This window comes from Tubulanus polymorphus, chromosome 9, assembly GCF_964204645.1.
Source record: "Tubulanus polymorphus chromosome 9, tnTubPoly1.2, whole genome shotgun sequence".
NCBI classification, from domain to species: domain Eukaryota; kingdom Metazoa; phylum Nemertea; class Palaeonemertea; order Tubulaniformes; family Tubulanidae; genus Tubulanus; species Tubulanus polymorphus.
In genome coordinates this window covers 6,736,032-6,763,813 of record NC_134033.1, presented here as the reverse complement: position 1 = coordinate 6,763,813, position 27,782 = coordinate 6,736,032, and the positions used below count along the sequence as shown (strand labels likewise).

The window sequence follows — 27,782 nt, the reverse complement described above, 5'->3', positions numbered from 1 at the left end:
AGTCCCAAGTGGGCTAAAAATATGCCACGGCGCGGCCGCTAAAACGAGACATTTTTCGTACCACTGGCAATATATCAATCTCGGCGATCTTGCGTCGTGCGCTTGGAAAGTGTGAATCATCGTTTTCCCATAACAATAAGATGAAAGTAATGGAAGATAATTTATTCAGGCCAATATTCTACTTTAATGGAGTGCTTATTTGTCGAAGATGAAACATCTTTGGCACACTTTTCAGCATATCGCCTAACAACTGTTTTGACAAATAATCTTGTTGCTGTCACACTTGTTCACGCATACGATGTTTCCATTTTCACATCGCGATGCACACACTATCATTTCCAAGCTACAATTCTGAAAGGAAATTTCACTAAATTGTTCATCTCGGTATCGATCGATTTTAACCATAAAAATACTTTCTTTCACAAACTAACATCTTGGCAGTGCCTCTTAGCAATATCTTCTTCTATGCTAAAAATCTTTTCATCATTTATCGTGGCAACTGTGGTTATACACACCAGTAGCAGCAATTGTACTGTAAACGATCTCTGAAATATATAATTTATATGATATTCAGGGTGATATTTGAAACTGCAATCAAATCATCCGGGAAAAGAGGACAGACCAACGCGGCAGCGCGAATGTTGTTGACAATATGTATTGCGCACTAATTTTTCATGTTTATGCAGTATACATCTGCACAACTAAATACATTTCATCTCTTTTCATCTAAATTTTGATAATTATTTTTGAGAGGGCGTGTACGGCATCAATATATCGGGGTTCGACAGTTTCAAATGACATATTGCCACCGGTATTAAGTAACAAAAAATACTACAGGCGAATTTTGTCACGAAGACAGAGAGTGGGTGTTCCCGCTCGTTTATCTGTATTTTCTGTTCTATGCAAATTATTTAACTATACCAGGTAAAATGGTTCGACTCGCTCAGCCTTTAGAAAGAATAAGTGAAGAATAAGCAAACACTCAACTCCTTCCGTGGCCCCAAGCGTGAGAACGATGTTCCTACATAAACATGGTAAACCAAAGTTATTTTTCTAAAATGAAATACATACGGGATACCAATTGGGCCCTATAAATTTTCATTGACTCATAAGCATCATGTTCAATTTAATCACCGTGAACATGAACGGCGTTGAACCTTCACAAGCGCTACTATCGCTAATGTCTTTTTTATCGAGCAAGGATTCAGTGGATTGGTGCGCGTGTCGCTCCGATGAAGTTCTCCCGATTTATGTACAATAAATTATAAATATCAGCTCAAATTAAGTTTTATATTCACCCAGCAGGCCGGATTTTATTTTAGATCAAATTCACACCTGCTTTTCGAAGGGGCCGACAGGATTTTATTTCTAAGAATTTTCAGCATGATTCTTTTCGACCCGGCCGCTGCGGAGAAAAAGGTATCATTTTTTAGCTTTAGTTTTCTTGTTTTCATTTCGGCCTAAGACCGACAATCATCATATACGTAATACGTTATTTTCATTCAACGTAGCCAATAGCAAATATTTCACCCATTGAAAACCATCAGGTATCCATTAGCAATCAAAATGAAAGAGGAACTGCTCTGCCAAAACGATAATTTGCCATTCATTTCTACTCTTGTTGTTGGAAGCTAGTTAAACATTTCCAATTCCGGAATTATCATCAAACATTAGGCCAAGGAATGATACCTAATTATCTCTTATTTCCGGCCGAGTGCGAAAATCCGTTCGGGCGAGTGTCGGATTGCATTCTTGTCGCATTTTCCATTTTATTGGGGTTCAAACTACCGTTACTACGGGTCACGAGTTTGGTTACAAAGTTGAAATGTTATCTCCAGGTGGTTCGGATAAATTCGTTCGACAAAGTACATTGAAGATGGTATTGTTGCGTGTGAAATTGGACACGCACCACCCAAGACCTGCCTTGGTCCTTCGTGTTAATCAATCAGCAAAGCACGAAGACTGTGTAAATGACATTTCTGGCGATGTTTGCATTCAGCAGTAGGAGTATATGTAGTGATTTCTCGGTTCTTGTCTGAGTGAATGCCCGCAAACCTATTTTTGACACATTTCACTAATAAAAGCCTGGGTATATTAGCTTTAAGGTAACAAAGAAAGGTTGATTCCAAATATTTCTATTAAAAGTACAAATGCTGCCTGCTGTTAGTCAATATTCCCAAAAATTCATGTTTAGAGAAAATTGAAATAAACACCTGCCTGTCATGGTCATTTTCAGGGAGTTTGAAAATGAAAAACAAGTTGAAATCGAATTCACACGTGTGAATTCTTTTGTGGGAAATCGAATTCACAGTGTGTGATTCCTTAAACTAAGCGTGTGAAGTCGAATTTGCATGTGTTGTTTTCGAATTTGCATATTCTATGCAAATACAAAGTTATCCTACTATTGAACGCCCCTGGTGACCATATGCAAAAAGCAAATACCTCGAAACTTACTATGTTTATAGAACATGTTAAGAGCTACAACTAAGCAATAGATCGTGGTAACAAAATATGCCTAGGTACCAATAAAATATGACTAAGTTATTGTACTATTCAACGCCCACTGGTGCCCATATACAAACACCAAATACCTTGCCGCTCACCACAATCATGAACATGTCATGAGTTAGAATTTTGAAATTTATTGTGGTAACAAGATATGCCTAGGTACCAATATGATATGGAAATACATGTACTAATTTATTCTACTATTCAACGCCCCCTGGTGACCATATACTGAAACCAATAACCTAGACACTCACCACAATCATAGAATATTCCATGAGCTACAATTTGCAATTGATTGTAGTTACAAAATATGCATAGGTACCAATATAGTATGGAAGTACAGTTGTTCTGATAGTTTAGTAGTTTGGATAAATGTACGGAAGCTGGAGTTCATGGCTAGTGTTTTTATTGCCAGGCAACCTGCGTTGATGCGTACGTCATACATAAACAAAAATAGAAGTTATATAAATAAACAAGTCTGGAACTGACGTATGTGTCTACGTAGGTAAACCTAATATGGCGCGGCCATGAGCTCTGGTGAGTGCAAAAGGATATTTATAGGTAATTGTGACGTGTGCAGATACGTCATCACCCATACATGGATGGGAGGAATGTTGTGACGTATGAATACGTGACAATCCATGAATTCCAAGCCATGTGTGGAAGAGGGCCTGCACACGTTACTAAAGATAAAATAATATAAAAGGGTTTAAGAAAGCTTTAGAGGTGGCTGGAGAGAAGAGGTTTTAGGGAGAGCTCCGGGGAATGATCTTGTATACATCTGGTAAGAGAAAATAAACGAAAGATAACTTAACAAATTGTTAAGTTATATCCGGGAGCCGTGTAAGAAAGTCAAGACCAAGGACAAGGACTGAGATCCGACCTAAGAGAGTGTCCCTCGCAACATCGTCGGGAAAATCATTACCACAACGCTAGTTGGAGAACCCAACCCGGATTCACAACACTGGTAGACATACGCGACCATAACATTGGTGAAGAATCCATACCCGCAACTGCACTAAGTGATCTTACTATTCAACGCCCCCTGGTGGCCATATACAAAACCCAAATGGCCTTAAGACTCACCACAATCATAAGATATGACAAGAGCTACAACCTTGCAATTGATCGTGGTTACAAAATATGCATAGATACCAGTATGGAAAAACTAATGTATTGTACAATACAACGCCCCCTGGTGACCATATACAAAAACCAATGACATTGAAACTCACCAAAATCATAGAATAATCCATGAGCTACAATTTGCAATTGATTGTAGTTACAAAATATGCATAGGTACCAATATAATATGGAAATACTAAGTTACCTTACCATTCAACGCCCCTGGTGACCATATACAAAACCCAATGACATTGAAACTCACCAAAATCATAGAAATACCACGAGCTACAAGCTGCTGCTGCTGCTGCTGCTGCTGCTACTACTTCTACGGGTGGTAGGAATAAATGTAAGATAAACTTCTTTCTTTTCTCTAGTGTGTACACGAGACCATTTGATATACAAGAGGTTTCATTAGTTACTTCACGTGTTCAAATATTAAAATCACTCAGTGAATCATGTTGGGTTGTCATAATATAAGTATCAAACATCCCTAGTTTATATGATGATACGAAATAGTATGAATGTTTATTTGTTATACATCCTTAGAATGCGATCATTTATAGGTTGTTACACTGCTGAAAGTCGTGGTCTGCTTGTCTGTATCCATAACTCAGTAACCTTCAATATACGACACGATCTTATGAGTCATTCACCAAATTGAGTTTGGCTTAATATAAGACACCGTAATATGAATGTGATTGTTTGGCTTTAACTTCCGATCTCCATCCCAGACACCAGCTGAAAGGCGGCTTTTTATTATGCAACTTAAGACGACACTATCATCTGTTCAACAGAGTATAAATAACCAAATGAATACAATGCTATTTGTTTCTGGTGATTTTAACGCCAAACATAATCGCTGGTGTAAATGGGGACGTTACAGACACAGCAGGCCGCGAGATAAATGAAATATTAGATTAACTTTCTCTATGTCAGTATATCAATGAGCCGATACGTATTACCCCCCACTAGTAGCTGGTGCATCGACTCACTGATAACCGACTCACCGGGAAGAAACCTGAGGAAAGTTCTCCCCCAATAGGTATCAGACCATCGTTCAATTTCTTTTTTGCTACCGGATAGGTTTTCATCGACTCCATCAGCAATAAAGGTTGTGTGGAAATATGACAAATGCCACGTCGACATTCTAAACAAAGATGTTGCCAATACTAATTGGCAGCCTGTTCTGGCATGCCACGACAGTGACCAAGCTGTTGTTCGATTTACAACTATGCTTATGGATATAATAAACAGGCACGTGTCCTCAACTAAACTTATATTGAAAGAAAAATGACCAACCTTGGATCAATGAACAGATCAAGAATTCTATTAAACTAAGGAATAAATACTATAGGTAATACAAACATACAGCTCTAATAGCGGATCGTGAATATATCAACATCAAAATAATATTGCCAATAATCTCATTAAGAGAACTAAAGCTGACTACAATGCCAAAGTTCTGAAAGAATTAGAAACTTCGGATAAAAGCTCCAAATCATATTGGAAAATAATAAAAAAGTACTTGGCAACAAATTTGTACCAAATTTGTAGTGCATATCGATAAAAATGTGACATGTATGTCAGGTGCTGATAAGGCTGATCTCTTCTTTAAAATATTTTCGAACAAGAGAAATCCCACAATAACGAAGCCAAGATTGAAAAATTCTATATCAGAATGATTGTATTTGAGGAGCGACGTTTCGGCTAACAACTGTTATCATCAGGCGTACTGAGAACATGATGGCTAACAGTTGTTAGCCGAAACGTCGCTCCTCAAATACAATCATTCTGATACAGAATTTTTCAATCTTGGCTTCGTTATTGTGGGATTTCTCTCGTCATCATCATACACGGATATTGTGTATCTTCTCGTCTAATTTTCGAACAAGTATCACCTAAACCGCGAATACGAACACCTTCCCAATTTCCCTATCCGTTGTTTTAACGATATCGCTGTAGAACATACGTCGTCTGCATACGTCCTGACAATAATCAACGCCCTTGAAAGGGATAAAGCAAACGGTCTCGATGGAATCACAAACAAAATGCTTAAGCTTGTAGCCCCTAGTCCCCCCTCTATTGGCAGCACTTTTTAACAACAAATCGTTTCTGGAAAATTTCTAGATATCTGGAAACTTGGATCAATTTCGGTTATATATAAAAAGGAAAACCGTAATGACCCCAACAACTATCGCCCGATTACCCTTCTAAGTACGGTATCAAAACTCTTCGAAAGAGTCATTTTCAATCCTTTACTAAAACACACTAGCCAATAATCTCATTTACAATAATCAATCGGGCTTTCTCCCTGCCCACTCTACATCTGACCAAATCCTTAGTCTTTCTTCCTATATTCATGAACAGTTTGAGAGAAATGAGAAATTTAGATGTACGGGCAGTGTTTTTAGATGTGGCGGCTGCCTTTGATACAATTCCTCACCGTTTACTATTACATAAATTAACCTAATGGAATAAACGGCACATTACTTGCACTTTTACGAAGCTAACAAGAAAATCGCAAAACTCGAGTCCGAGTAAATGGTACACTTTCTAAATTATCACCTGATGGATACATTAATAGCTCGGTGCCCATACCTTTTCTTTTGTACATTGACCCAGATAATCTATCATCAAACACTTACCTCTATGCTGACGACACTTCCCTATACATGCCAGTCGACCCAAAAAACTCCCAAATTGCAAATAGCATTATCCAGGAAGAAAGACACTCTAAATATTTGGATGGATATATGAAAGCTGTGGGTACTGGAGTGTGTAATGGGTAGTAGTGTGATCTGTGTGCATTTGTAGCCAACACACAGATCACATTGTTCAATGGGGTTTGGTCCAGGACTCGCGAGATTTTCAACAACACGGAAGTAACGTGTAATAAATGATGACTTGAATTGCATGACTACCTACCACCCCTCATTATTGTAGGAAAACTAAACGTTCGGCACTGACTAAAAATTAGTAATAACATTTTAGAAATGGCCAGAATTTTAACTTAGGTTCTATCTCATTTTTATTTTACAATTGCGATTGGTATAATTTTTTTTTAAACGGCCGTTAAGGCTTCATGTTTCGTCTGCAATTCACTGCAAATAGTTACGCAACTACGCACATTTCAGTGTTTTTGGGAGCTGTACACTCAATCGGCACCGTTCGTGACTAGCTTCACTGCGGAATTATCATTAATTAACATCGCCATATCACATCATCAACTTATATTGTGCCTTAAAACCCTAACAGCCGAAATAATTGAAATGCACACACTATTTCTATCATTGAAAATTGAGAGAGTGGCCATGTTTGTGTTTGCTGCTTCGCGTAAATCCCGTGCGGTGGCGCAACCGCGCGGAGTGGGGCCGATACGTCCAGGATGATATTAGAAAAATAGCTAAATGGTCGGCCTTATGGGGTCTCAAATTTAAACCTTCAAAGAGCTGTGATATTACGTTTACAAAAAGAGGCACTAGGAACTATATCCCCTTAATTGTATATGACTATGTTATTCCACAAAAACTCTCATAAACATCTAGGATTTGTTCTTGATCACAATCTCACCTACTCTGCACACGTTCTGTAGCTAGAAAACAAAGTTCAAAAACTGTTAAATCCCATAAAACCATTGACTAAATCTATCAAATCATCCCACTTAAACACCATCTATAAATCATTTATATTGTCCACATTGCCTGCAAAGACTACATTGCAGAGCAGCTACTTTGGTCTCTGGGTGTCTCCATGGGTCTAATGATATGATTTATTTGCATAAAAGATTGTTACAGAGTTTACAATACAATAATACAAATAAAATTTTTGATATACTAAATTGGAAATCACTTGGAATCCGCAAGAAGAAACGTATGGGAATTTATATGTTTAAAGTTCGCAGAAAACCGCCCCCTATATGTATCACAAATTTTCAGCAATTATAAGTCGATCCCTGTTCGCACTCTTCGTGAGCGAACGTCGTTCACCTTTCCTGCTCTCCAATCTTCTAAAATCCGCTCGTCACCTGCTTTTTACCTCATGTCACTTTGGAATAGCATTGATTACCTACCCGTGGGTCTGGAACCATATCTCAGTTCAAATCTAGGAATACGACTATATCTAACCAAATTACCACTAGTACCCTTTCAATTAAATCTCTTAGTCGCAAAGAAGAGATCAGTCTTAACAGGCTTCGGGTAGATTTTCTACTACCTTACCATTTTTATATGCATAACTTTAGTGATTTCGATTTTCTCTGCGGGTAATGTAGGGAACGATTCGACACCGCAAATCTTTTTGTAAAGTGTCGTAGACCCGCCCGTATCGCGGTATCGAATGAACTCCATGTCTTCCTAGAAGAAAACGATCTACGGGTACTTCAATTGTATGAGAACCTGAGTATAAAGAACCGGTTAGACTTTCTATTAAATGGTCATAGATATTTAAATTCTGAGTTAAACTACAAGCTAGTCAAGTAAACCGCAAGGTCTTTGACCAAAAACTACCGTCCTATATACTAGAAAGTTACACACATATTTATACATAATTTCTATTGTACATGTAAATGCTGAATTAAATCAAAACTAAGTTTAAAACTGAGGTATTTAACTAGACTCCAGGCAGAACTAGCAAAGCAGGCATTTTTCTCTTCTATCAAAATAATTAACCTGAAATCATAAGATAGTTGAAGTCATCTGTATCTATATTCTACTTTAATTAACTCTTTTCAACCACATATAATGTCCTTGGGCGATTTGTGGATAATTTGTCATGTTATTTTGTATGATTATGTATAAAGAAAATAAAATCTATGGTTAAAAGATGCGATCATTCTACGTAAAACCTTAGCCATTTTTTCCGACAATCTCGATAAGAATTTTAGTATGGAGAAACTTAATTTGATCATTCCCGTAATATCTTTGAATTCTTACTCCTTACCAGAGGAACGTTGTTGTAATGACCATGGAAATAACGATCTATTGATATCACAAATTCGTCCCACGTAGCATAAAGAATTTTAATAACTTCATGCTGGATAGAACTTATTGGTTTTGACTAACACAGATTTCCCCTGTAACGAGGTCCATCCACATGAACAGTAACTTTCGAAATGGTATGCCTGGGATTCTAAGACCTTTTTCAGCAACTGTGGTGCAACACTCATTTCCTGATCGATTCAAATACGAAATATAAAACAAAAGGTAAAGACTCACCATTTTTGTTCTATATGTCTTCGACTGACTACTGCGAAAAAAATGATAGCGCGTGTCTAGTAGATATGGCCAAATGGCGTTTGATAGGCGTTAGCCTGATTCCTGTTTATCTTCAGCTAACGGACAATGATTGATGACAGATGATGGTCATGGTCTAACAGTAGATGGCATCTGGGGCCTGCTGGTCGGCTGTGACTATGCAGACGACTGATTTCGTGAACACCGCATGTTAGACAATACTCGACAAGTTTGATGTTTTGTATTCGATTCACAAAATTTAAGACAAAGTTCACAGATCTATTGGGTACTCGAGAGCTCCATGATCTAATGGGATATCGGCACCACCCAGGCACAACAAAACAGTGTCATTCGCATTGAAAAATAGTAGTTCATTTTCAATGAAAGTTTTTAGGCTTTCAAATCCGGAAATTATCAAACGAGTCATAGAATACATATAGGATTCCCTTTCCCACTCGGTTGTAGATTTCACTAAAAAGTCGATTTGATAATCAGAGAAGTTGGCGCGAATTTAATTGCAGAAATTGAACGTGGTACGAATACAAATACGAATACGAATGTTAATTACACTCCAACCATTTCCATGGTATATGGAGGAAAAAAACTGTTACAATTATTTACAAAAACGGGAAATAAAGGTGTTTTAAAACATAACAAACGTTAACAACAACATATTATTTACATACTGCCGGGGGATCTATACACATCTAGACCTAATTTGATAAATTTAGCCAGCTTCAAAGTTGGATTTTTTAAAACGTCAAGGTTCCGAAAGGTATTTGAATGTGTAGGTAATTTTTACGGAAAAACCTAGCGACCCTGGCGGATATCGCTGAATCCTCGCTTCCCTCAGAGCATTGCCGGTATCCCATTACAAGAACAGGGAAATCTCATCAAAATATATAGCGAAAGGAAGTCGGTTTTTTACGAGTAACGACATATTGAACGAAGGCCTTTAACGGGATATTCTTTAGCCGCATTCCGACGTAACATGCCGGACGCCAATAAACGGGAAGCGCCGAGAAGAAGACGCCGGAGGCCGCGTCCATGTCGTCCGCACGGCACACCTCTTGATTGTCTACCGCACGCTATTGAGAAGTGACTTAGACCATGGATGTATAAACTAGATTATACGTATATTATAATCTAGTTTATGCGTCCATGCTTAGACCTACGAGCAATCAGATAATTCAGATAACTCTGTTCAGATAATTGCTCGTAGCTTAGACCGGGTAATACAGTCAGGTCCGCGGAGGTATAATAGTAAACACGACGAACGTTCCATATAGGCAGCGTTATCATGTCTTGTGGTGACGTCTTGTGTTTCAAGAAACAGTAAAGCATTTTTGCGTAGTACTTTAAAGTATGAACATAGGAGGCAGAAAAATCAATTTCAAGTTGAACAGAGTTTTTCGACTTCATAAGATTCGAGTTAAGAGTACAGTGGAACCTTGTTAAACGAACCCGGATACAACGATTCGTCGGATATAACAAATATAGAATTTCGTCCCGAATAAGAAAATTCAATTATTTTCACACTGGATATAACGAACTTATTTTCTGGTCCCGTGAATTTCGCTGTTACGATGGGGTTCCACTGTTCCAGAGTCCTGTCTGTATCAGGCCAGGTACTCATCTAGTCCTGGGTGAGAGAGGCAATGAGGACAAATGCCTTCCCCTAGGACAATACGGTATAATTGAAATTGGGGTTAGAACCACGACCTGGCTTTCCGGGATCAAACATTTTGTTCACCACTCGCCCGCTATACTCATGGAGCAGTCATAATACTAGCCACGATACAGTTCAATAAACGCATTCTCTCAGAGTTTATTCATTTATTTATGTATTCAACATCGATATTTCTTGTATTATTATGTACACAAAATTTTCTTTCATACAAAAATATGTACATACGTACATTGTCGTTCAATATCATTTGCTTTTTTTTTAATACAAATAAATGTAAATCCCCTAACCCAAATATCTCAGGACATAATGACAGAACACATCATCACCCACAACGATGGCTTTACTTGGGATTATCAAAAGTTTGATGACATATTCTAAGTGACTACGTACAAGAGTTACTGGCATTATCTTGAACACAGGGGCTAACTCAATTGAAAACACATGTTTTTAAGATGTCTTTATTTTTCTGTTTCCTAAATACGTACGAAATTCTTCCAAATACCATGGATATGGCAGGGTACATGTACATGTAATTAGATTTATCGCATCATCATCATACATTGCGAAGATCGGTCAATCGAAATTCAATTTAACTGGATTGTTAGGCTCCCGAAACCAAACTTGATCAAACAATTCAATCGGACTTCACACTTGCCCTGTAGATAAAAAGACTGACTTTCCCACTCACGTATGGAATTGATTTCATTGAAAGTTGATTCATATAATAATGCGAAAAGTGAATTAAATTTAATTGAAATATGCCTAATAGAAATTGAAATGCAAAAACTGAGTAACCCAGTTTTGCACAGTAGCATCTGTCAAAACCTCATTGAAATACACGATAAGCACCCAAATGGAGATGACTTGAACATCATATGACGCCTATATTAAGGAGATTACGCATATGTCAGAAACGCTCAACTCGGATATAGGCACATACGTCAGACAATACCTGAAGTTCCGGGCCATTTGGGAATAAGATAGCACAAATTATAATCGGACTTGGATAAAATATCTCCGTCCAATTGAGAAATTGTAGTACATTTCTATATGTTTAGCTAAGTAGGATAAAAGATTTCACGATCCGTCTTAACAGAATACGTGCTTCAGACAACGCATAGGTGGCAGGACTTTTAATGAATAAGTATCAGTATTAAACATTAACAGACAAGTTCCTTCGATCCATTTTCAAGTTATGGCCACGGGATTAGCTCAGTAATACCATGTACAGTCAACCCCGATAACCCCCCCCCCCCCCGTACATAAAATCGGCCTTATTTTCATCTAAATTAAGCATTACAGTACACAATTGCATTTACTCCTCCCCCTCCCCTAATACGTTGTAAACGAAACACGATAGGATTGAAGCTGGCATTGGTATTTTAGCTCGAAGATTCGCAACGCCTGTCGCTTGAATAAAATTTTTATGTCAAGCTACATGTATGTAGCCGCGATCACACGTAAATGATTTGGCCCGGCCAAATTGGCACGGGTCAGGCCCTGAGACCAATTTGGCCCGTGCCTAATTTAGAGAGCACGTTTACACGAAAACCATTCACTCGTTATTAAACAATGCTCAAATAAAGCAAAGTAGGTCATTTCCGGTACCAGTTGCAATTCAAACGCTATCATTTGTCAAGTGCTAAAATTTGGCTCAGGCTTGGTACAACGTTTCTGGTCGGGCAAAATTTGGCCTGGGCCAAAAACGCTCGTGTGATCGCGGCTTATGAAAATGATAATTCTAAAACTAGAGAAAATATTCTACTGCGGAACCTCGTTAAAATGAACTCGGATACAATTATTTATCAGATATAACAATTAAATTTCGTCCCTAGTACGAAAATATCATTAATTTCATGCTGGATATAACGAACTACCGGTTACAACGAACATATTTTTTGGTCACCGCATTTATTTTCAAAGAATGAAAATCATATGGTATATTATGTATCTATCACAAGCACGTCTTCCTTTAGCGTATGCTTAACTTATCATACGAAAAATAGCAAATTTTACAAATGAGCTTAACTCGGAATAGGCATAAGTTGGACCAAAATCGATGGTCCCAGGTTATGCCTACTCAGCTGAACATTACAACAGCTTATCTCTGATTTGTGGGACTGCCTCCCGACGTTGAGGATTCTGCTGGACTTTAGGCATCAGCTACACAGGGAGAAGTGGTTTATTTATGTGACGCATGAACAACTGAGGGTTGATCAATATGTCACATTGGTTTCCATAGACAAGTGGCTGTCCAATATCAATAATAGATAAAACCATGGACTCTAGAGTCCATGATAAAACCCACAATAAAGAGAAAAAACTATCTTGTAGCTTAACGTTTCAACTCAATTCTATGAGCCATTATCAAAAACTAAATTTATTATACAGTTAGAACAATACAAAATATAGCAACAAGGTAACTAAGTGATCCCTATAGCTGTTAGTATATAGTGACTAAGGAGTTTATTTTGGGGGGAGAAACCTAGATTGGAATTGACTGTGAAGTCAGAGTTTTTTAGAATAATAGCTGACTCAAGGATTCGACGTTTATATAAATCAGAACAAGGGTATATCAACTGGCTAGAGGAGAAGTCAAAAATATGGCCAGTTTCAAATGTGTGTGAAAAAATAGCACTCTGTGGTTTGGCATTTATGACGTCTTTTTGGTGTTCTTTTTTACGTATATGATCGTCCTGTTTCACCTATATAGAATTTATCACATTTACCACGAGGTATTTTATAAACTCCGCAGTCAATAGTATTATCTTTAGGTTTATTGGAACTTAAGTTGTTGATAAGTTTATTATTATATTTGAAAACTACTCCAATATCACACGCGCCTGAAGGTTTTTTAAACCGACTAAGGGAAGGAATATATGGGACAACTAAGCATTTTTCAAACTTATGGGAACGGGAAGCCTAATTATTTCTGGAAATACCGAAAAATCTTAATCTAGCTTTCTTATGGGCACGATTTAAAAAATGTGTAGGGTAAGCTAATTTAGACAAAGATTCTTTTTCATCTGGACATCACTCATGGGTGTACTAGACTCAGTTCAAAAATTTCAAAGAAACAAAAAGATATCACATTATGAAGATCTACTCGCGAACCTCATCAAGAAAAGCTATTGGACCAAATTAAGCAACTCGGAAAATGTGATTAACTTATCCTCCACTAAATTGACAGAACATCAAATGCAAGTTTTAGGATATGGATTGAACTTCTCCATGCCTCACACGAGAAAAGATTTCTTTGACTTTATTTCTACTATGGACTATCTACCTGAGAAAAGCATTGAAGGGAACTTCATCTTTATGAACATTGGTGATATATTCAACCATCTTTCTAATGATATTAATAATTATCTTCCCAGACGGTTTATAATAGCTATTAGTGAATTGAAGAAATTAACTAATATTCGTATTTCTAAAGCTGATAAAGGCGGAAAAATAGTCATACAAGACGTTGTTACATATAAACAGAAAATGGAAACTTTACTCAGCGATTCCTGTATCTATAAAAGACTTGATAAAAACCCTTTAAACCAATTTCAATCTACCTACAATCGCCAGCTTAATAACATCAGAGATCGATATCCCGATGTTAAAGACAAACTTTCTAAATTCATTTCCAAATTACCATCACTCCCTTATATTTATGGTTTACCTAAGATTCATAAAGAAGGGACCCCTCTGAGACCCATTGTTTCTACACGGAACTCGCCGTCATATAAACTATCCAAATACCTTGCTAAACTATTATCACCATTACTTGGTACGTTTTCTGAATCACATCTTAAACATAGTGCTGATCTTATGGACAGACTTAAAGATTATAATCCTCAGGGCTGTAAATTCATTTCATTTGATGCGAAATCTTTATTTACTAATGTACCTATTGGACCCACTATGGATTTTCTAAAACGGCAAATTACCTGATATTTCTAGCAGTTTAGATATGCCAGTCAATTGTATTTTTGAATTGATTGACTTATGTGTTGGAAGTTCTTTCTTCCAATTTGATGAAACATTTTTCAAACAAATATATGGCATGAGTATGGGAAACCCACTTTCACCTATTTTATCCTGCCTTTTCCTTGAACATGTTGAATCTGAACTGCTCCCACTCTATAATGGTATTTTACCACAATTTTGGTTTCGATATGTCGATGACATATTATGCCTTGTAAATGACAATTTTAACATCGATTCCTTCTTATATTATCTCAACTCCTTATATCCCAGTTTGAAATTCACATTTGAATTAGAAGTTGATGGAAAAATCCCTTTTCTTGATGTTCTAATCCACAATTGCCTAAACATGTTAAGATTTTCCGTCTATCGGAAGCCATCTCATGCTGAATCATATCTTCATTTCTTCTCATTTACTGAATTAAATATCAAACTTGGGGTCGCTTCAAATCTGTTATTGAGAGCCTATAAAACATGTAGCGATGAATTCTTGCAAGATGAAATTAAACATATATTTGAATCTTTGTCTAAATTAGCTTACCCTACACATTTTTTAAATCGTGCCCATAAGAAAGCTAGATTAAGATTTTTCGGTATTTCCAGAAATAATGAGGCTTCCCGTTCCCACAAGTTTGAAAAATGCTTAGTTGTCCCATATATTCCTTCCTTTAGTCGGTTTAAAAAACCTTTAGGCGCGTGTGATATTGGAGTAGTTTTCAAATATAATAATAAACTTATCAACAACTTAAGTTCCAATAAACCTAAAGATAATACTATTGACTGCGGAGTTTATAAAATACCTCGTGGTAAATGTGATAAATTCTATATAGGTGAAACAGGACGATCATATACGTAAAAAAGAACACCAAAAAGATGTTGTAAATGCCAAACCACAGAGTGCTATTTTTTCACACACATTTGAAACTGGCCATATTTTTGACTTCTCTAGCCAGTTGATATACCCTTGTTCTGATTTATATAAACGTCGAATCCTTGAGTCAGCTATTATTCTAAAAAACTCTGACTTCACAGTCAATTCCAATTTAGGTTTCTCCCCCCAAAATAAACTCCTTAGTCACTATATACTAACAGCTATAGGGATCACTTAGTTACCTTGTTGCTATATTTTGTATTGTTCTAACTGTATAATAAATTTAGTTTTTGATAATGGCTCATAGAATTGAGTTGAAACGTTAAGCTACAAGATAGTTTTTTCTTTTTATTGTGGGTTTTATCTACTACAATATGTCACATGTTACCATCAACAATAGTATTCATTAACTTAACAAGACGTGGAGATGAGCGACTTTTCGTACATGTACATACTGTTTGAACGATCCCTATGTGGAAACGTGGTCAGGAAACGGATTCATAACAACACGCGCCAGTCTTATCTTAGTACGGGAAACTGGTTGACAATACCAGTACATGTGCGTAGCTTACGTCTACACCAAAACTATAAAAGGTTATTTGTTATTCTATCACGTGCATATAAAAACTTTTATATCATCGATTTCATATCTACAGAATATTTATACATCTATTCACATAGAAATATCATTATTTACAATATTAATTTGTAGCACTGTGCAGCAACAAAAATAACATTCTCATATGAATAAAAAATGTGAACACTTCTTTTATTATTAGTGAAACATTAGGTTCAAGTTACCAGGGGCATGTCCGAAGCTAAAATTATTGGCTGTTGTCACTGTTGAGCTATAGTTCTAGTATGGAATTGATTGACGTCTTTCATAACAGCTTTGCTGATCGGAGATCACCTGACCACAGCTATTCAATGCTTTTCAATACCACTTCGAAACCAATTTCATAGCCATTTATGCAGTAAACCTTACCTAAATTGGGACACACCCGAGGCAGGCAAAAATGGCACAAGTTCAAGGATCGGAAAATGTTAGGAAGTCGGAAAATGATTTTGTTCGTGTCCAGGTAAATCAAAATTCAGAATAAGCTATGTGTAAGTTAGGCGAGGATTGCTAGTACAGTCAACCCTGCATAAGTCATAGCCCTCAGCCCTCGGGAATTTTTCTACGACTTACGTGATGTACGAGTTATATGCAAGTCGTATTTTCCAAGTTATCTATAAGTCGTGGTTTTATACGAATTCCACGAATATCCCATGAAAATACGATATATACGACGCTCAGATTCCAGCATGGTTCGTCGTGTTCCCGATCGTATCCTGAGCTGGCAGTGCAGATCCTATATCGCTGAAATCTACCCTCAATCAATCAATTAAAAGCTGCCGCGTACACCATGTAGACAACGTCACAAGAAAGTTACTGTCTAAACTGTTAACTGTTGAAAGTTAACTGTCTGAACACTTACACAGACAATATCGTAGCGTATATTTATCTGCTGCTATGGCATATTGGGCTACGACTAACGCGGTGCATTTTGAATCAAAAGATTTTAGCTTCCAAAATTGATACGACTTACGTGAAAATACGACTTATGAAGTACGAGTTATAAGCATAATTTCATAAGGTTCATAGAAAAAATTGGGAACAAAATAATAATTATACGAGAGATGTGATGATACGACTAATTCCATGACGATTTTGCAGGGTTGACTGTAATATCAAAAGGCATCATAGACTGAGGCTACGTATACACTAGCTCGTTGAACCCATGTTTTGGTCAAGGCGGGTATGACGAAAACCAACGTTCGTAGGGACTACACTTAGTCACCCAGCTGGACTTTGGAAGTATGAGTCCATATTTGTAGTTCAAGTTCAAAGCAGATTGTGGAGCTCAGCAACAAATTGAAGTCTACATTGAACACAGGAGAAAAAATGTGGATGGGTTTGATGCGTAGTGAACTCTTCTTTTCAAGAATGGCTTCAAAAACGTGGGTCCTGCTAAATACTAGGTATTGATATTGTGTTCCTAGCATTGTTTAGATGCGTTTGCCGTGTGGAAGAAGCTAATGTAGACGTAGCTTCAATCCAATAGATATAAATGGACGCTCATTGAAGTAACTTAGTTTCTAAGTGCCCCAAATTGTACTTAAGTATGAGTTCAGTTAATAAAGCATCAAATTAAATAGATACGTGTGATTAAATTCTCTAATCAGTTACAACCTATACATATGTTAGTTCAGACGAACATCCTCAGCCAATTAACCAGCCACCTGCCCTTATTCGTCAATTTCTTCAATTTTCAATGACCTCTCTTCATATTCGTAGCTATTTCCTGTAGTTTAAGATCAAGTAGCACTTAAATACTTTTTGTTTTTAACCTAAGATAATGTTACATAACTACATTATTATCATTTTCGTTTTTAACCTAAGATAATGTTACATAACTACATTATTATCATTTTCGAGAAATCTTAGCTGTAATGAATGATGGATTACTGAAATATCGATGACTCAAAGTGTTAATATGAACTAATTTTTACATCGCGTAGTTCATCTCATACCCATGTAGATGGCGATGATGAAGACGCAACAGGCGCTAGACCGAATTCCCATCAGCACGAACGCCTAAGAGATCATTCATTTATTACGTACGCATAAAGTTTGAATTTTTCAACCCCTCTCCCCCTCTGTATGCAAAATCGGCCATTTTTTCGTATATGTTAAGCATAAAAGTACACAATTGCACTGACCCCTCCCCCAATAAGTACGTAATAAACGAATGACCCCTAAGCTGCATATAGATGTTTATGGGTACCCAAAACTTTAGGTATCCCAGTTTATCTTATATGCTTATAGTTATGACCTGCTTCTTGTGAATAAAGTACATACATCAGTATGCAGTATATCTTAGTGGGAAACTACTGATACTGTTAAAGAAGCTCATTGGTAGTCCAGATACCTTGATGTCGGATACATCGTTACTGCACTGACTTAACCCTTACAATACCACTACCGAATGGCATACGGTACAAATTGGCAAGCTAGCATACCCAAACCGTATGTGATACAGTATCACTTAACCCTTCTTCTAGAAGGGAATTTCTATCAGTATCAGCCGGTGCTGCCATCTGCATAAAATCCTAGATGGCAACAGCCAGGAAAAAACAATTTGGCTGGATGAAACGGTTCAGCAGCTCGTATATGATGCTGACAGTGATGCTGGTGACTTGGAATTTGGTAGTGAACAAATTGAGAGTGACAGCGAATATGACAGCAGCAGTATAGATGATGAGACTTAGTCAGAAAATTGATTTATAGTGCTGGCTATGATTTTGATGATGAAAATGAAATCAGTGACAATTTTTTTAGACCCTGTTGATACGGTTGTCATGGCAACGGACACCAATAACAATAATGAAGAACCAGAAACTGTCCATCCTCAAGGTCACATATATCCAAATAATTTGTCTTATTTGTAAGCCCAATGGTTATCAACACCATGGTATACAATGTATCAGTGTCAAATACATAGGTAACAATTTTCTGAGGCCTGAAATTATACCCCAATGAAACCCCTTACATCAGGTCTTCCGACAAATTGGTGGAGAAGTTGGTAAATGAGTGGAAAAATAAATTTTTTTGTTGTTCTATTGCTTTGAAATTTTTACTACATAAAGTAAGGATATATGGCATACTATTTCACTTGGAATTGAATAGATCAGTGCATTTTGCTGGGAGACAGAGCAGTTTATCTGAAACTTTTTCGTGAATTTCTTTCATGGCGGCCATCTTGGAGTATGTGACCTTGACCTCAAGTTCACTTATATCCAAACTATTTATGTCTACATTGTTGGCCCAAAAGTTATCAACAACATGCTATATAAATATTCTGTGTCAGATACCTTGGTAACTATTCTATGAAAGTTTCAAATATACACCTCTAAACCCCTAAATTCCCTCCGGCACAGCAGCGGAGACACTATGTGGTATTGAAAGGGTTAAGGTAAAAATTTGTGTGATATCGTTATGTGGGTTAGTTAACTATTGAATTCTATTTTAATAGGCATTTTGATAAATGAAGCGCTACTTGATCTTTAATAAAGCCTGTAATACTTTGTGACTTCGAATGTGGAAAACTGAGTGACGTCATCAATCTTGTAAAAAAAAAATAATTGCTGAACGTGCGAGCCTTTTACGCACAGTGGGTGGTTTCAATGAACTCCGAAATGTATGCCCCTAGTCACAGAATGTTGATCCAGTATTCCAACTTTCCAATACCCTACAGAGATCTTGCTTCTGGGTCGGGTTTCATAAAATAGGTTGCACTCAAGTTTCAGACGGTGTCCTGATCTCAAAAATCTAAATGCAAAATTTGAGTTCAACCTACTCTTAAAACTGGACGCGAGGTAACTTTTAAAGTCCGTAGACGCCTGTACAATTGTTGCATCGAGCACTGTGATATATAATATCACCTTGTCGTCACCTTTTATAGAAACAAACATTGCAATAAACTGCCAGAATTGAAAACAAGTCCACAAGTTTCGAATAAAAGAAAAAGAAAAAATAAATACGTTTTCATCTGTGGCAGTAAAATTGCATAAGATTCTTTTTAAGATCAATTAGATACACGCGTTCCGATGATATGTACATGTGTGAACTAGTTCCGAAGAACACGCGATCCAATGACATGTACACGTGTAAATACTTACTACAGGACGCGCACATTCATAATGTACAACAAAATATACGTGTGAAATGTGTCCCAATGACATGTACACTTTTGAATACATCTGATGACATGTTGGTATACAGTCCAAGTACATGTGCATATCTCAATGCAATAATCTGGAGACATGTACATGTATGTAGATGTTCAGGCAATACCGACATTTACCATGTACATATATGCGGAAACGTGGTTCAATGACACATACATGTACAAGCTTCACAGCGATCTGATGACAAGTTCATACATAAACACGTCCGTGAACATCACAACTGTAGACGTGCACACGTGTAAAAACAATCCCATGACATATTCACGTGTAATCACTGGGTCGGATGTTAACTTCGCTCCTTCTTTTTTACAGTCCGTTTACTGTGGTGTTTACTGACAATGTCCATTACTTTCGTTTTATGATCGAGTATTTTCATCATTGCCTGTTTGGCTTCCTCGACCTGGTCAGCGACCAGCTGGCAACGTTGCATATTTCCCTGAAAACATATCAACAAAATATACACATATCAATCCGAATAAGACTTAAGTATAAGATTATGATTTGCGTGAACAAATTATACACAGCAACCAACTCCCTTTCATAACCCTATGCCTATTTATTACAGCACTCTGCCCTCATCGTTGATAACAACTATCAAAGGACCCTGCTCATCCTAACTATCAAAGCAATTCCCCACACAACAGAAATCAGCTTTCACAGCACTCCCCTAATCTAGCAACGATCACCTATCAAACGACAGTAATATCCCCCACAGCAACACCATCAGCAGCTCTTAAGGACTACATACCTGCGTGAGTTCGTGTACCATGGCTAAATCATCCTCTACAACTGAATAATGCTTCGTTTGCGGTGCTAAACAATCTTGTATCGCTTTAATCTTCGTTTTCACGTCTTTTTCTAAATCGATCTATGAAATATCCGAAATTATCTTCATTGATGATTGTTCAATTAATCTCACAGAAAAATGGAGAATACGTGGCTATCTCCTATAAATCCCGCATTAATTCGTAGACCGGAGGAGGAAAGCTTATATTCTTACACCCATTTCTGAAAAAATTCACATTTCAACCCAAAATTTTTACTTCTGGGATTTATCAATGCATCGATCTCACTGCCGCAACTCTCAATCAAAATCCCATAATGAAATCGTCCACTAATCCACTTTTTATGATGTCATAAAGGGATTAATGGAGGCAGCAATACATCAAGGGTCGAATGAACTATTTTCAAATATCTTCCAAAGCCTCAACGATCAGTTATTTCACATTTTTTCCACAGCCAGACATTTTTCACATTTTCAATGTCATTTTTCCAAAGGTACAATTATATATAATATGTTGAGTGATTATTGATCACAATCTGGATGGATAAAAATAAAATTTCTCACACTTCAATATAGATTATATATCACAAGCATCAACTCGACAGTATATGGCACTAATTTTGGATTAAAATATTCTGACGTATTTCTCAACCTTAAAACTTCTAATTTTTCATCCATTTCTCATATCTCTCCACTAAGTCATAGTTACTATACTGCAACCTATCACGGTATATACTTTACCACTTACAATGTCATCCATTTGCGTTGATAGATGGAACATTTTCCAACCGCCGGCTTTCGCTTGGACGCCTTTTTGATTTGAGAGTTCATTGACGGTCGGTCGACGTTCGTCTATCAGGAGAGGAACAAAACATTTAATCAACCAATTCAGTGGCAAGTGTTAAAGGGGCCGTTTTATCTACTGGTTTCAACTTTAACCTTGGGCTAATTCTGAAATTGACTTTAACACAGCTGAGTAAACCATATCGTTTTGTATAGGACCAGCCCCGAAACTAAACGCTCAACTGCACCTAATTTGGTAATGTTGGGAATTTCCCTTAAGATAAGTAAAACATAGTGTAGGCTCAAAACATCATATCAATAATGGTTTTTTTTTAGGATTCTATTTCCATTTCACTAAGTTGAGAATCAGGTAATGTTGGAACTGTAATGATGTATTTCATCAACTTGAGAATCAGGGAACACAAGTCGCACAGGGACTGTCAACATTTCTCAGAGAATAAGGGAACTGGGAACACATTGGGACTGCTGTGAATATCTTAGAACTTGGTAGCGTTGGGACTGTCAACATTTCACCAAGTTGAGAATCAGGGAAATTTGCGGCACAAAGTATTTCAGTGTTGACTGGATACTGATTTGAAGATCGGGACTTGCAACAGTATTTTCCGAATACATAACCACTTTTAAGTACCAGGTTAAGCGCTTACCTTTTGATTTGACGTCGCTATAACGCAGGAAATGATTATTGCGCGATTTCCAATTATAGTTATACGACTGCAACAAGGCGACGTGATTACGCTTTCTCATAGATACCCATTTCACGCCCTCGTCATCGACGTAGTCTGAGAGAACAACAAAAACAAATACAATGTAACATCATTGATTCAAAGTCGAAACACTCATTAGCTTAACCACCCACAAACAACTGCTTAAGTAAAATTGCCACAGCATAGTTTAAATCACTTTCAAAAGTCAAAATTCAATTACTAGGGCCATTTTTGACCACGTAAAAATAGTTCACAAAAATTTTCTTCTACATTGCTTACTATGTTATTTGGAGGTTAGAGTGTAATTTGAGAGTATAACTATATTTCTGGGAGTAGTTGAGCTGTTAAAAATAGTATTAACTACTCTCAAGTGAAGTGTTAGATGATTATAGCTCATTATGTCTGAGTATTGCCCTTGAGTTATTCATGTCTCCAGTTTGAGGCAATATAAACTTAATTTTGTCAAGGAGTCAATAAAATTTTGAGTTCTTCACGGTCCTCAATCATGTACGATTCTAGGGCATTTAAATACACGAAGTACTGTACTCACTATCACATTTCTTGCGTTTAGCAGGTGTCGGCCCACTGGTAAGCACCTGAGCGGCAGCTACGACTGTCTCGAGTTCATCGCCGGATGAAACATTCACGGATTCTTCTTTGATGTCTTGTTGAGTGACATCGGGCGTCGCGTGACTAAAAGCAAAAGTGAAAAATAATAAAACATTTGAAAAATTGCTCTTGTGGGATGACATCAACTAAAGTGGGACCTGCTGCCCCTCAGACATTCAATACATTATCACAAGTTAAGAGCTGCCAACCTAGATTTTATCTTTTGCTGAACACATGTCCAAGTTTATCAGTATTTTCAAAAATGTTCCAGTAGTCCCCAATTTTCGAACCAGAAGACGTTTTTAAAAATCAGTATTAAAAATCTGTATTAAGGTAAATTACTAGGAACAAAATTAGTGTTCCCGTTTTCTAACACCGTACTAGTGCGCCATCTTCTCTCTAGTGCGTCATCTTCATCTCAGTACAGATGGCGCACTAGTACAGTCTCATATTGAGAGTATAATTTGAGTTGACAAGAGTGATTCTAAGAGATTTAAGAATTAATGATGCAATTTGCCATAAAAACGAGTTTTCTGTAACTTATCAAATTTTTTTCAGTATTCTCACACGAAATACCGCAACAGTTACGGAAAAATCAGATCAGTTGGCAGCTCTCTGTAAGTATTTCAATTTTTCGATTGGCCACACTTCTTCTCGTACTGAAAACTTTATCTGAGATTTTTAAGCAAAATGGAGTAATAAATTGCCCATGGGCAAAGTGTGGTTTACCTTGAAAGCTAGAGGTTGTTTGGAGTAAGGGCAATGCTTGAAAAATCATTTTGATTCATGACTTCAAAGTTCTAGAAGTTTATATTGTATCTTATCTTTCTTAAAGAATTATTTTGTAGTCAAATAAGACCTAAGATAAACATTTGTTTATGGTCAACGTCCCATATTTCGTGGGGTTCAGGTAGGCGCGGCATTGGAAACTATTTCATATTTAAAAAAAAAAATTAGATTCCTGGAGTATTAGTATTAGTATTAGATCATTTTAAATCCTTTTAAATCCTGGAATTTACCACTACAATATTCAGACCTCGACCTATACCTATAGTTTGCTGCTTCGTATTTTCAGGTCACAAGAAATTACAATTTATTACAAATTCTATCAAACAGAAAACACAGCGCTCATCTTCTGCTACGTCCATTATTCAGCCTGTTATCAAACCAAACGTGCACGCGCCAAGCAGCGTTGCAGCATCACCATATAGTAGTCTGTATGAGCATATGTTTGTGTGTGCAACAGTCTAATGTCAGCGCTCCCGCGCACGTGGAGGCCTTGTGTAGTGAACGTTCGTTTCACTTCAATCTCAATCAACACAATCACCGGGTATTAAAATGAAACAATACCTATGGCGATGTGTGAAATAATTATATTCTCACCAGCAATGAGCATTTAAAATTCGCACATACATGGCACCTAGTCCAATGAACTGATCGCCATAAATGGCTTTCCCATAATTATGTTAGTAGCACCGGAATTCCCCGTATATCCCAAAAACAAAAACAGCCAATCACATTCGCTCTAAGAGACGACGCCCCCCAATCCAGGTCATTGCAATTTCATATGCAAGAGCTAAGAATTTTCCCGCCAAAAACAGTCTTTCGTCGAATAATAACAAAGTTGATTATGTCATCGACAGAGGTTCGTCATGTCTTCAATCGCATCCATTATACATCGTTTAACCCGAGAACCAATGAAAAAAATGCTCACATAAAAAAACGTACCGCGAATTTACATGAATTGGCTCAATGCCAATCTCATACTGCTGACAAAGGTAAACCAAAAACACAGTCAGACATTTATGGTTCAGTTCTTCATCAGAGATATTTCTAATTGAAACGGAACTACAAACACCTGACATTATATCAACACACTATCAAAGAGGGATCCATCCACACTTGACACTATTGTCAAAACCTAGCATGCATTATGAAAATCACCAGATGTAAGACTTTTCATGTACGTATCAGAACACCTTCTATAAGTGATTGTACAGAATTACTAGATTGTAGAGCTAGAACTTAATGCAGATGTGATGAAGCATGTAGTTTGATACTTACAGTAGTTGTTTGCGTGGTTTTTTTCGAGGCGAGGCTTCTATACTGTTTATCGACGAGAGATGGTGAGTCGGAGTTCCTATCGATGGACCACCTACAAGAAATATTCAACAAAATCTTTTACCAAGTCCATTATTCTGAGTTCATCGAAACTCCTCAAGACTAACTGAAGACTTCTTGATCAAAACTTTGTATTCTTTTAACCAGGCTTTTCGTCTTTTGGAAAGCCTTTCAGTTTTACTTCAATTAAAACATAGTTGGAGTAATTTGCTTTGCCAACAAGAAACTAAATCTAACTCCGACATAAGATTGGTTTGATGTTGTTATATTCTATCTTGAGAATCAAATTTCACCCAGAACTGTGGAACCAGGTTCAGCAGACTCATCTTTGAATTATAATGATGTCAAATTTTCTCAAATCGAATGCAATCTCACAAATCTAAGAACGATAGTAATTTAGAAAATCAATTATAATTCCATTGAGTTCTTGATTGCAACAACCCACTAATTCATGAAAATTCTAATGACCCTCCTCGCTTCAAGCAAGGCTAGTCATAAAATTGATGCATGATGTGCATATGAATGACGTATTGTCTCACTATATCGCACATCGTTGTAACTAATGTACACATACAAGACAACTTAGTTCTGATTTGAACTTAAAGATTTAGTCTCCAAGCCGTATCTACTAATACAGTAGAACCCGCTTAATTCGGATCATTTGGGACTAACACAATTCATCCGGTTTACGCCAAATCAGGAATAAGTAATTTTCCTGTATATTAACCCATTAGCACTCAAACTGCTTGTATCTACCTGCCTATTACTCCTCAAGCCGCCTGAATCCGCCCAGACACTTTTCGTCTGCTGCACAAAAACGGTTTTAGTGGGATTCAAACCCAATAGCTTATGATAAAACTAGACACCCATGTCCTGGAAATACCATACAGAAACCAACATCTTCCTATTTGAAATTCATGAGCAATTGGAGAAAGAACATGACAGATCTGAGCGCTCACTTCAAATCCAACTATGTTTGGATGAATTTCAGGGGGCCAAAAGGACATGACTTTGGTGCCCCACATAATTAAATCTTATATCAAAGCTTTGAGAATATAACACAAACCATAGTGCATGAAATTATACAGGAAATGAGCTATTCGGTATCGTGATAAGCTTGGATTTTCCCTTGAATTTTCTGAGGAGTAATTGACACTACATACTGAAATCCCAATTGCTAATTGGTTAATGAACCAAGCAGGTTTGACTGTATCTGCTTTAGATCAATATCCCAATTAAACTGATCCGGATTATTCAGGGTTAATAGTAAATAGAATTCACTAGCCTACATTGGTAGAAGAAATAGATATATCAGTTCAAAAAAGCCGCCGCACACTAAACTAACACCTTTAAAACCATTCTTCATGAATTAGAAACATCCACAACAGACCTGCTAACCTATCAATAACTACATCAGTTACACATAAGTAAAATTTTTCAGGGATGCGATGAGGAGAAATGAAGAATAAGAAAAGTACTTAAGCAGTAGGAAAGCCTTTCAGGGACAGCAAAAGATTTCCGATAGTCTAAAGAAAAACACCATCAGGGACAGCAAGATATTTGCCAGGATTGTACCTGACAATCAGGGAGAATTGGCAGATTAGCGACAAGAATCAGTAAAATTGTGCGTACCGTTTTCAATGGAGTCAAGCGGCTCGGATTTTATTCTGATATTTTCAGTGGGAGTACTGTTCGTACTATTTTCAGCCGATGAAGCTGTGTCCGTCGACGAATGATTGCTGTCCTGCGACGTCATATCTCTTATCATCGATAAATCACTGAAATAGAATGGTGCCAACCAGTAACAAGTTGAATTATTTTTAGGAACTTTTCCTTGAAGAACATTTAAACAATGTCGTTCACATTTCTGTACCCATTATATCAAATTATATCAGTACACATAGTAAGTATTGAAACCGAATCATGAACTAATGGTTGGAGAAGCTCTGAGAACTGGGAGGTCTGCAAATTGATATTTCAGTAAGAGAATAGGACACTTACAGATGCGATGATTTAGGTCCCGGTGAACTGGTGTTAGACCGCGGGGTAGTATCTGGTCGAGGACTACTCGTAGCACTGCTTGGATCTGATACACATTTCTTCACAATTATCGGCCTGAAATTGAAATGAATATTAACTGCTGAAGTGACTAATCAAATATTAACAACGAAGCCCCTGGGGACCTTTCAATCTTTTATTAAGTGTTATCATTAAGTAAATCAGTTGAAATGTTTTCAATATTTCATAAAATCATGAAAATATAAATGAATAGATCAAGCACATAATCAGGGGGTAAGGACGATACCGTGTAACTTGCTTGTCTGAAGAATATCTGCAATATCGCGACTAATTATTTGTGAAAGGCTCTCAATTTCAGTTCAAACATGGCTTCTGGCTACGGCTCACTTCGAAGACAATTTAACCGATTACACTAAGTTCCTTGTTTAATAAGCAAAACTTTTTATCATTTACAAACTCAGTCTGACGAATATTCACATTTCATACGAACTGTGACCGAGAGACGACTTTCAAACCATGAGTTTTGCTTTACACAACATCAAAGAGTATG

At 37.1% G+C, this 27,782-nt stretch overlaps 1 protein-coding gene and 1 long non-coding RNA gene across 2 annotated transcripts in view; both read right to left on the bottom strand.

Moving 5' to 3' along the window:
• Positions 1-253: 253 nt before the first annotated feature.
• Positions 254-8,885, bottom strand: LOC141911399 (uncharacterized). Its single transcript, XR_012620037.1, has 3 exons — positions 8,847-8,885; positions 432-545; positions 254-351 (listed from the first exon to the last, which is right to left on the bottom strand). It is a non-coding gene; the product is annotated as an uncharacterized LOC141911399 (long non-coding RNA).
• Positions 8,886-18,710: 9,825 nt separating this feature from the next.
• LOC141910509 (uncharacterized) overlaps positions 18,711-27,782 on the bottom strand; it is a 32,015-nt gene continuing 22,943 nt past the window's right edge. The window contains exons 10-17 of the mRNA XM_074801199.1: positions 27,215-27,328; positions 26,846-26,991; positions 25,157-25,247; positions 23,034-23,176; positions 22,424-22,558; positions 21,724-21,827; positions 20,940-21,059; positions 18,711-20,627 (exon numbers count right to left, since the gene is read on the bottom strand). Coding sequence (XP_074657300.1) covers positions 20,478-20,627; positions 20,940-21,059; positions 21,724-21,827; positions 22,424-22,558; positions 23,034-23,176; positions 25,157-25,247; positions 26,846-26,991; positions 27,215-27,328 — 1,003 coding nt within the window. The 3' untranslated portion in view covers positions 18,711-20,477. The remainder of the gene's footprint in view (positions 20,628-20,939; positions 21,060-21,723; positions 21,828-22,423; positions 22,559-23,033; positions 23,177-25,156; positions 25,248-26,845; positions 26,992-27,214; positions 27,329-27,782) is intronic.